Source organism: Phascolarctos cinereus, unplaced genomic scaffold (genome assembly GCF_003287225.1).
Source record: "Phascolarctos cinereus isolate Bilbo 61053 unplaced genomic scaffold, phaCin_HiC Scaffold_4;HRSCAF=312, whole genome shotgun sequence".
Classification (NCBI taxonomy): Eukaryota; Metazoa; Chordata; class Mammalia; order Diprotodontia; family Phascolarctidae; genus Phascolarctos; species Phascolarctos cinereus.
In genome coordinates, this window is record NW_027555847.1 from 84495619 (window position 1) to 84507648 (window position 12030).

Here is a 12030-nt window from a genome sequence, read left to right on the forward strand (position 1 = left end):
GCTCTGGACGCCGCTACAGGCTCTGCAGTTGCCTAGAAAGTCTGCTGCTGGCTTGCTGTTGTATAGCATGCGCTGGCTATGTTTCACTTTCACCCCAGTGAGACAGACCTTTCCTGCTGACCTTCTCAGTTGTCTTGGGCAGGAAAATTTTTTCCTCTCGTCCTTTTTTTGGTTCTACTGCTCCAGAATTTGTTTTGAAGTGTTATTTTAAAGTTGTTTGAAGGGGAATTTGGGAGAGCTCAGGTGAGGCTCTGCCTTTACTCTGCCATTTTGGCTCCACCCTTGATTCTCCTGGTTATTTTTGTTGATGAAGAAGGAAGGAAGGAAGGAGGAATGCTCCATCTCATTTAAAAAAAGAACTGGAAAAAAAAGGGGAGCAGCTAGATGATGCAGTAGATAAAGCACCAGACCTGGAGTCAGGAGACCAAGTTCAAATCTAGTCTCCGATACTTACTAGCGGTGTCTGGGCAAGTCACTTAACCTTGATTGCCTCCAAAAATTAAAAAAAAGAGGAACTGAGGCATAGAGAAATTGTGGCTTGTCCCAAGTCACACACGTAGTAAATGATAGAGCCAGGATTTGAACCCAGGTTCTGACTTTAGATAGATAACTCTTTCCATTGTGTCATACCTACCATCTCTTTTGAATAAATCTGAAATTTTGGGTGTATTTTTGAATAATAGGACTGAAGATGGAAGACATGAGAGAAAAAAAATAATTTCTTAACCACTTGATTATTCTGGCATCTTCCATAATGTTCTCAAACACAAGTACATTAATTAGGCCTTCCAAAATGGGAGTATCTAAAGGGTTCATATTACATCCTCAACCATACTTTCACTAGAGTTTTCCATATGTAACCTTACAGAAATGAAAATACGTTTGGTCAATACCTTCAGTAAATGCCTGAGAGTGTGATGAAATCTAAAGATAAATGTAAAATCACTAAAATGGGGGAATTATGGAAGAAGATATGAATAGGAAATAGGCAGATGTCAGAAGAAAATGCCAGAAGTTTTCATGGAGAAATGGAAAGGACAGAATGATATCTTTCTTTTAAAGTTGTAAAATTAATTTTTAAGATCTTAGTTACATTAAATTCTGTTAATAGTAACAACATAAGGTCTTAGTTTTTTAATTTGTAAAAATTGCATGTCATGGATTAAATGATTCAAAGATCCTTGCAATTTAAAACATTTTGTTTTTGATAGTATACCTTTGTGACTTCCACTTACAGTCAAGCAGCAGTTTAAGTATCCTTTCTCTTTGCGGCTCTCAATCTTTTTTTTTCTGTAGCCCCAAACTGAGTTATGGGTGAGGTTTTGTCATCTTAAGCCTAAAAGGAAAGTAAAATGATGGCATTTATTAAATTAATGCATAACAGTGATTACTGAAACTTTTAAAAAAATCTCTCTTTTAACCTTAGTTTGGGCATACTTAGGGGCAATTAGATGGCTCAATGGATATAGCACTGGGCCTGGAATCAGGAAAACCTCAGTTCAAATCTAGCCTCAGATGCTCATTACCTGTATGACTCTGGGCAAGTTACAGTCTCTGTTTGCCTCAGTTTCCTCATCGTAAAATGGAGATAATAGAATCTATCTCCCAGAGAGGTTGTGAGGATCAAATGAGATAATATTTTTAAAGTGTGTGGTGCATAGTAAATGTGGTATAAGTATTATTATTATTATTATTATTATCATTATTATTATTATTTCACATACTCTAGGTCAACAGCTTGCTTCTCTTATTTATCCCTACTCAAGACTGTAGGTGAGAAATTAAGGTGACAGTGGCTGTTGCCTCTCTAAGAACTTGGTGATTGATTAGCTGGCGTATTTTTTTTGGGGGGGGTGTTTTTGCTAGTGGGAGGAGATGTTACTATTGTTTTATTGCTGTTTTTCTGGAGGAGTCTAGTCACAAAATCAGCCTCTTCTTTCAGCTGTATGCTTTGTACCCCCCAAAGCCTCCTTATTATGTCTGTTTTAACCTAATATTTGGTTGGAAGGCTAGATCTTTTTTCTTAACCTCCTATGATACAGCCTCTTCAACCCTATTTTTTGTTAGACCAGTATTCATAGGATCATAGATTTAGAGCTGCAAGGGAATTGTGGATATCTTGTTCAACTTTCTCATCTTATAGTTGAAAAAAAAAAAACAGAGGCCCAGGGAAGTTAAGTGGCTTGCCCAGTGTCACACAGGTTAAATAAAGTAATATTTGAATCTAGGTCTCCTGAATCTACATCTAGTACTGGAAAAGTAACATGGTGCCCTTCAAAAATTCCCCTTAAAAATGCCATCCAAGGGGCAACTAGGTAGTATAGTGGATAGAGTACTGGCCTTGGAGTCAGGAGGACCTGTATTCAAATTCAGCCTCAGGCGTATAACATTAGCTTTGTGACTCTGGGCAAGTCATTTAACCCCAATTGCCTTGCAAAAAAAAAATGCCACACTAAAAGTATTCTCATTCCTCATTTCTGCTTCCTTGCTTCATTGAAGTCTCAGCTAAAATCTCACTTTCTACAGGAAGCCTTTCCTGATCCTCCTTAATTCTATTGCCTTCTCTCTGTTGATTATCTCCAATTTATCCTATATCTATCTTGTTTGTACATAATTGTTTGTATGTTGTATTCCCCATTAGATTGTAGCTTGAGAGCAACGACTGTTCTTTGCTTTCTTTGTACTCCCTGGCACACAGTATGCCCTTAATAAATGTTTATTGCATGACTGACTATGAAATACTTCTGAAATCCAGTTTTTCCAGATTATTTTATATATGTATTTTTTGCTTCTTCCTTCCCCCTCTTCTTTTAAAAAAATTATCAATATCCTGGATCTCCTTTGAGTATTCCGACTATGTAGAAGAAATTGGAATGACTGATTCATAACCTTTGTTCCTCTCCTTTTCTCTTATTAGGTCGAGCTGATCCAGAATGTATGTTGGGCCACCTATTGAGAATACTGTTCAAGAATGATGATTTCATGAATGCAGTAGGTTTGCTTTTTTATTTATTTCTTATATATATATTGTAATCAGCAAATGTTATAATTTTATTATCTTTTGTAATTAATTTACTTTATCTTAGTGACCTAGGTTGCAGCAACTTGAAATTAGAGGGGGTAGATTTGTTTTATATGATGTTAGTTTCTTTGGAAGAAAAGTATTAAATGAGCTTCCCTGGTAGTAGATTTGTACTAGATTTTCACTAAGGTGTTCTCTCATTTGTCTTTAAATTTATTCAGTTTCAGGGTGATCCATGAGACATCCCAAGGTTCTTTTTTAGTTTACAGGATGTTTGATCTTAGCATGTGGGTGTCTACTTCACTCCCCTATTCCCGGGGTTGCAAGGTAAAAAAGTAATGGAGGAAGTGTGGCTTATTGTAATTGTTTTTTAAGAGTAGACATATTTTTTGTAAAAGCATTGAGTGAGAGGTGTCAAAAGGTTTCTTTTTTTCTAGCACAGTGCCTTGTTTTCAATAATTATTTGTTTGATTCCCCCCCCCCCCGTGGTCTTTCTTGTGAATTGGAATTATGCTGTATTTTAAAGCATGAAGTTTAATCATTGTATCCTTTTTGTAAATCTGTTTATATAAACTTTTTTGGAATTCAGAGACCCTGGTTATTGTTGATCAGTCATTGCCAAGGATCAGATGACATATAGTGCCTCTTTCAGCCCTTGTGGCTGACATATATGGTAACTGGGTGGAGAATTTCTCTTACTTGATTGGCCCATTTCTCTTGAATGTCCTTTACTTCCATAGTTGCTGAGTTGTCATTTCTTAAAAGTTACTTTTCATGATGTCATTTTTCTCTATGTAAGTATGTCATATTTTGAGGACACTGTTGTGAAAGCTACATATTCTTTATTAACTTCTTCAATGCTGTGTACCTGAAGCCTGCCTATAATAATTGAAGGGTTAGGTATTGATTGACAGTGTTTTTTTTTCTTTTTTTCTTTTTCTTTTTTTTTTTTTTTTAGTGAGGCAATCGGGGTTAAGTGACTTGCCCAGGGTCACACAGCTAGTAAGTGTCATGTGTCTGAGACTGGATTTGAACTCAGGTCCTCCTGACTTCAAGGCCAGAGCTTTATGCACTGCACCACCTAGCTGCCCGACGGTGTTTTTTGATGAAGGAATTTATTACGTTGCCTTAATTTGCCTAGATTGAATTTCTCACTAGTGCTTCTCCTGTATTTCTACTTATAGTTGGTGAATGCATATGTGATGACAAGCAGAGAGCCTCCTTTGAACACCGCTGCTTGCAGACTCTTGTTAGATATCATGCCTGGGCTGGAAACTGCTGTTGTATTTCAAGAAAAGGTACTTAATTTAAGGAAAGGTGTTTAACTTAGGAATCTCTAAAATTCTGTGCCACTGTGTACTTTATAACATAATGTACACAATTTATGCTCAACAAAATCTGTTGCTCTAATGTTTTTAGAAACATCACATTAAAAAAATTATAAATTTAACCTTTAATAAGACTACTCATGTACAAAGAACAAAAATTTGACAATTGTTAACTATAAATTTGTTTTTTAAAAAATATATATATATATATATGTTAAGTTTAATATCATAATAAGTCATCCCATTATTTTTCTATCTCATTTTGGAAGTTTTCTTTTCTGTGTAGTTTTTTCCAGAATTTGTTAATAGTAGTAATTTAATTACTATACTAGCATTTTATATGTACTTTAAGGTTTTCAATGTGCTTTACAAATATTTCATTTTATTCTCACAGCACCTCTGAGAGGTAAGCTCTTATTATTTTATTTTCCTCATTTTACATATGTGGAAACTGAGGCAGACCAGGTTATGACTTGTGTAGGGTCACACAGCTGAGAAGTGCCTGAGGCCAGATTTATGCTTTGGTCTTCTTGACTCTAGGCCTAGTGCTCTATCCACTGATCACCTAGCTGTAGTCAGTATATATATTCTTTTAGTTTTACTGTCTTTACTGCATTGCTTCATATAACTTTTCCTATAATTCTTTGTGTTTTTCACCCTTTACATTTCTTCTATATAACACAATAATGTTCCTTTACCGTCACATTACAATTTGAGCTGACTAGTCACATGGTTATTGGTCATATGATTATTGCCAGATTTTTGCTGTTACAAGTGATGTTAGGAATATTTTTATACAATTTTTTTTCTGTCAGTAATATCTATAATCCTACAATGGGATTACTGAATCAAAGGGTATGAAAAATTTTGTGGTGCTTATTATGTGTTGCTTTCCAAATGTTTTGTGCCAATGGTGCAGGTCTATAATCAATAAAATAGTATACTTGTTTTTACATAATATCCCACCAATATTAAATTTCATCATTCTATCTGTCTTTGCTAGTGTAATATGAATATGGTATCTGAGTTGTTTTAATTTGTATTCTTCTGATTAGTAAAGAGTTTGAATACTTTTTACGTAGTTTTTGAATCATATGTGTTATTGATAATTTGTGGAATTGATAATTATTTTGAGGATTATCTATTCTTATCCTTTGTGTAGTCATCTCTTGGGGAAAGGGTTATGCTCATAAATTTGTGTCATTTCCTTATGGATTTTGGTGCTCATGGAGTGAGCCATGCTCTCTTCAAACCTGGTTCAACCCGTGACTCCCTGGACTCCTGGACCCTCATTCTTATGTTTACCTCCTTTCCTTTTCAGCTTCTTTTTATGTATTAAATGTAAGCTTCTTAAGGGCAAGGACGATCTTTTTGCTTGTATTTGTATTCTCAGCACTTAGCACAGTGCCTGACACATAGGAACCACTTGATAAATGGCCTGTCTGTCTATCTATCCATCATTACAAACATTTTAATGCTAGACTTTGCTCAGAGTAGACAGATACTGTGTTCTAAATATTTGTGCAAATTGATTCAGCCACTATTATCTTACCTAAAGGCAAGATTTAAATTTGGGTCTGATGAAGCAGTCGGAAAGTCTCAGTGGTAGGTATAAATTAAGTGAAGGTATTGGCAATAGGCTTTCGAGTAGACTAAATGACACTAAAGTACCTTAGCAAACAATTCACCTCTTGTTCAGATGAAGAGAGCAGCCAAATGCAATCCCAATTTAAACAATAAACTTGTCTGTAAAATCTCATGATGGAGTTTGGTTTGGAGTCTCGTCTCATAAAAATAGTAGAGGGTAAAACCAATTTAAAGAAAACTTGGCAAGAAATTCAGCTAAGCAAAGTCATTCTGAGAGCATTTAAAGATGAAACTGGAAAGAGGACAATACATTAATGAAAAGATCTGCAAAGATTTTTTGTAACACTTCTCCATCAAGGGAGCCATTACACTTGGACTTGAACATTGTAGCCCCAGATGTACTTATAGAAGATGTAGAAGGCAGCACTGAAAAGAATAAAGATGGGAAAAGCAACTGCTGGAGACTGTATGATCATGAGGATATTGAAGGATTGATTCTCCCAGTATCTGAAGAGGGAGAGATACAAAAGGCATAGGAAAAATCTCTGTCTTCAGTACCCAAAAAAAAGGTGACCAAGAAAATTTCAACTTACACACACACACTCTCTCTCACATGCTCTTTCCCATCTATGCAGAATTTTTGTAAGAATAATCTACATATGCATTGAGGTCTTACTTGGTGAGGGTATTAGTAGAGAACGAATAGGCTTTTGTAAGTGAAACTCTGTACTAGACCACATATTTACAATCAAACAATTGATTGAAAGATGTAACAAATGTAGGATGCCGTTGTGCTTATTGGTTGTTGACTAAAAAGCATTTGATTCAGTAGAGTAAAGCACCAATTTAGACTCTCTTTCAATAAGGTGTCTCCCCTGCATACCTCAAAATTAAGCAAGATTCCTTGCAAGTGAATTCATCATTGTTAATATCAAGTGCAACATGAAACAGGTAGTTTTGTGTTGGCTTTTGTAACGGAGGATATTGAGCACAGAATCCAAGTCATAGAAGTGTTCCTTTTAGATGGGGGCCTCCATTATTATTCTTTATAGATTTTGCTGGTTGTCCTGGTTATATCACGTTTTGGAACACTCCAGAACCTCCTAGATGAGATTCATCATTACTCAAAGAGTTTCACCTAGTCACTCACATAGGAAAAAACAAGTAAATGAAGAGTTCCTATTGTCCACACTATGAGGTACATTTTAGAGGAACAGCCTGAAGAGCTTATCTATCAGTATGTTTATCTTGGTCACATACTACAGATGGGCAGTGAGTGGGGCCAAGAACTAAACCAGTAGAGGATACGAGGTCGGATCTTAGTAGTTTCCCAAGCTTCTCCTTGAAACAGAAGGCTATCTATTGAATTGTCTAATGATAACTTTTGTTTTTACAATACCTTAATTTCCAAGTCTGTCTGTCTTCCTTCCCCTGCTTGGTGAACCATCCATTGTTTTGGGGGGGAAAAAGGGGGAACAATGACAGGATACCCCCGTGACAATGAAGATTTTGTCGAGCCTGAATCACGTGATTTAGAGGTGCTTTGGCATAGTGGAAAGTGCACTGAATTTAGATTCGGAAGAGAGCTGGGCTTCAAGTCCACCTGGGATACTCACTGGTTGTGTGGTCATGGAAAAGTCATGTAGAACCTTTTGAAGCTTCAGTTTCCTCATTTATAAAATAGGGAGGATAATACCTTTAGTACCTACCTCACAAACTTATTGTGGATATTAAAGGAGCTAATTGTGTAAAATGCTTGGCACGTTATATTTTCTTTCTTTTTTTTCTGGTCCAGATAATGTGATTTCACTGATGTCAGGAACTTGTGATATGCAAATTCTTTACATTAATGCAGTTCAGCAGTTCACCTGTAATTTACATATTATGGTCTTAGATAATTGCTTGGGGGCACTGAACTGTTAAGTGACTTGCCTATGGTGACACACTATATGTTGGAGGCAGGATTCAAACTCAGGTCTTTCTATTTCCAAGACTGACCCTCTGTTTACTGTGTCATGCTGCCTATCAAGTATTAGAGCACCATCTATGTGTCAACTCTTGTTATTATTTTAATGAGTCTCTAACCACATGCTAATGTGACTTTCTTCAGTGGTCTTAATAGGTCTGAGAGTAGGAGCAGAGACAGTTGATAATGGTCATGACCAGGGTTGAAGATTGTCAAGGTGTGTGAATGGCAGAAGAACAAGGGAGTGAGGGGATTCAGGGGTGGACAGTGTGTGGCTGAGCCAAGGACAGTGAGACCAGAGGAAGGATGACTGATTGGGAGGCTAGGGAAGGATGGAGGAATCTTGAAGCTCTGGTGAGGACAAAGTAAACTTTAGGGAAAGTGAAACAGGGTGAAAGATGAAAGGAGATGAGCTATTTTGATCTGAGTTGAGAATTTCAGGTTTTAAGATTATATAGATGGCACAGTTATTGATGATGAGTGGAATGTAAACTTCTTGAGGGCAGAGGCAGTTTTCATTTTAGTCTTTGTGTTCCAGGCATCTAATACAATGTCTAACACATATTCAATGCTTTATCAGTACTCATTGAATTGAATTTAAAGTATCATCACTCCTGTAGATAGCAGAGGTGGAGTAAAGATTTTTCATGAGAGTTGAAGATTAGCAAACTGGGAGGCTAAGTGTGTTCAATGGAAAATCATTGTGTATATTGAAGTCCTTAAAGTATGATGACAGGTGTAGCTAGGAGTAAGGTACTGAGCGCCATTAGAAAGGAGGAAAAGTACCTTAGAGGTCAGTAGATTATAGCACTAAAGATGTGGACTGGGTGATAAAACTGTAGATGAAGTCCGTCTCAAAAAAGGAGCAGTTTCACAGTGATGGCAGGAGAAGGTGGGTCTAGAAGTAATGGTGGTTTGTAAGGAGTTTGTTGAATACTGATCCAGTTTGTTAGGAGGGATGAGGGAAAGAGCAAACCACAGTAGAGAGGGTATTCTGGGATGTGATATCTTCTAGGGAGTGCAAGTTATCATGAGTGTCAGAATAGAAGAGTGAGAGATGAGATTTAGGGAAGTTTGCTAATAATAGAGTTAGGTGTTCCAGAGGTTGTAGCGGAACAGGAGGGTAGAAGAGAATAGGAACTAGGAAGGGATGAAGCTGGATGGGAATGAGATTGTGGGCAGAAGTAACAGGGAAAATAGTTTTGTAACTCGGGCTTTGACCTTGGATCACAGGGATTAGGGGAGCAGGAGATGTGTGTTCGTTAGCTCTAAGATGAAAGAAGACCCAGTTATTTGGATTTTTCCACCCTCCAAAGTCCTGTGAGGGACATGTATGAGTATATAGAGGTCTAACATATGGCTACATTGATATCTTCAGTGCATTCTCTCTAAATTCTAGGAACGTGGGTTTGCATGGGATTTCATGAGGGTGGACATTGTAATGGGTTAAGGCTATAAGTGGATTTGGGGGCAGTCATATGTCCAATAAAATTTAATCTTAGGAGATACCAAACTGCGTTGTGTCTTTTTTTAGAATAGTAGGTGGTCTTTCCTTGAGTCAGTCTGTGCCCTGTTTTGCTGCCTCATGTAGTATGTACGAATTAACTATGATAATGACTGGACATTGCTCAGAAATATATCTTAAGTATTCAGGAATTTTAAAATAAAGCATCCCAATTTGTGGATGATGAGCTGAGTGAGAGGGGTTTGGAAAGAAAGGAAATGAGGAAAATCCAGAATTTTACCTAGATGAATTCTGAAAAGGTGTGCCTTCTGAATTGTTCTGTTTTCTCCCCCTTAAACTGTAGGAAGGAATTGTTGAGAACCTGTTCAAATGGGCAAGAGAGGCTGATCAACCACTGAGGACTTATTCTACTGGACTGTTGGGAGGTGCTATGGAAAACCAAGATATTGCTGCCAACTATAGGGATGAGAACTCACAGCTGGTAATGACCAGATTGGAATACATTTTGTGTGGAGGCAGAGAAGGATGGTGATGCTTTGTAAATAAAAATTTCTTCCTGCCATTGAAATCTGACGCATATGTCTCCCGTTTGTCATCGGGCAGGTGGGATTGCTGCTGCACTTGATGCAGGTGTAGTGGCACAGATGTCTCCTGGTGGTACACTCTGCCCTTACCTTTTCTTTTTATTGTACCATGTGATATCCTTTCTTGAACTTTTCAGTACTGTGTTCCTTATCTTAATTGCTCATCTTTCTTTGCCCTAAGTGTATGTTTTTTGTCTTTTAAATAAGTTACTTGTCAGCTTGTCCAGGATAAGTAGTTTTGGTAGATCACTAGAAAGAAATGCTTTGGTTTTGTTTTGTTTTTAAAAAAAAGTGCAGGAGTCATCTGTCACTTTGTGGGAGGGTTAGGCAAATTGTAGGTAGTTTTGGGGAAGGGTTTATTTATATAGTGTCATTAGACATGTTGATGCACCTGTATCAGTACGTATTTCTAGTGCCATGTGGACTTTGAAAATAGCAAGTGAAAGTTGTTGAAAAGTAGTTAACAATCTGTTTTCACAGGAGTTTCTTAAAAATTTGATAGTGTGTCTCTTTTTGGTACAGTGGTATGACTTGCTTGGTCCAAGCATCTGTAGTCAGTGGTTAATATGTTATATAAGTTGGTTGTGTTGGTATTGATTTCTTTAATAGATTCATATGTATTATTACATAAAAAATGAGGCACTCTTTTTAACCGTTGTCTTTATTAGATCCTGTAGAAAAATAAATTTTTTTCTATGGTCATGACTTTATTCCTGTAGTTCAGTAATATTTGGCAAATACTGCTTTCATAACTAAAGGTAAAGGTTCTCAGGGAAGGCATATTCGCGGGATGGGGAATTGATGGGACTTGATTCTGATTGTAAATAAAATTTTTAAACTAACAAAGATAATGATGCAATTTAGTTTTATTTATTTGTGGTAGTGAGCTTAAGAAACTCTTGTTTTTTTTTTTTCCATTAAGTTCTAGGGTTGTAGAACTAAGATTGCAGAATAAGGTAGCATTCATTGGTGTTGCTCACTTTTTCTTAATTGTGTTTCCAGGTGGCTTTAGTGCTCCGGCGACTTAGGGAGCTGCAGGTGCATGAAATGACTTTACGGCAGGAAAATAAACGTCCCAGCCCTCGAAAGTTGTCCTCGGAACCGCTGTTGCCACTGGATGAGGAAGCGGTAGACATGGACTATGGGGAAATGACAATGGATGGAGAACAGGAGGAGACCTCTGGGGATATGGAGATTTCCTTTCACCTTGATTCAGGCCATAAGACCAGTAGCAGAGTGAATTCAACCACCAAACTTGAGGATGGAGGGTTGAAAAAAAGTAAAATGGCAAAACAGGGTGACAGAGATGGCTTCAGAAAAGCCAAACAAAAGTTGGGCTTCTCCACCTCTGAGCCAGAACGCATGTTTGTTGAGCTCTCTAACAGCAGCTGGTCAGAAATGTCCCCTTGGGTTATTGGTACTAATTATACCCTTTATCCTTTGACTTCTGCTATAGAGCAACGACTTATTCTTCAGTACTTGACTCCACTAGGAGAGTATCAGGAGGTATGTATAGAGGTATAAAATGTATTTTTTTCCTTTGAGATGAGCTTTCTGTATATTTTGGGGAGATGAGTTATTATAAAAAGAAAAACTATTGTGATAGTATAAAGCATGGGTTTTTATGAACCAAATTAGCAAAGGCTTCTGCATTGTGTGTGTATTTCCATTTTATTTTTTTGTTCAGTGAAAATGGCAATAATTGTTTTCTGACTTGAGTAATGCCTCTTTTCCTTCTGAAGAGCCTGAAGGACTTCATTTATATTTTCATCCTCCTATGGAAGAGTAGAAAAAGTAGGTCAAGTGTTTTATCCCCAAAGGATGAAACTGAATGTTAGGAGAGTAACCTTAAAGAATTTTTACTCTTTTTGTTCTTTCAGCTGCTTCCCATTTTCATGCAGCTTGGATCAAGGGAGCTGATGATGTTCTATATTGACTTAAAAAGGACAAATGATGTGTTACTCACCTTTGAGGCCCTGAAGGTAAATTGTAGAATATAAAGGGTACTGGTTAGATAAAATCTGTTGGCACATACAGCATTTCTTAAGGCAACATGCACACTATGCTTTCATTATATG

General features: G+C 37.1%; 1 protein-coding gene across 1 annotated transcript in view; it reads left to right on the forward strand.

Annotated features, from left to right (window-relative positions):
- Positions 1-12030, forward strand: part of DCAF1 (DDB1 and CUL4 associated factor 1) — a 117770-nt gene that overhangs the window by 62037 nt on the left and 43703 nt on the right. Inside the window, 5 exon segments of the mRNA XM_078152345.1 lie at positions 2918-2991; positions 4207-4320; positions 9712-9849; positions 10955-11458; positions 11833-11934. Of these exon segments, the coding sequence (XP_078008471.1) occupies positions 2918-2991; positions 4207-4320; positions 9712-9849; positions 10955-11458; positions 11833-11934 (932 nt within the window).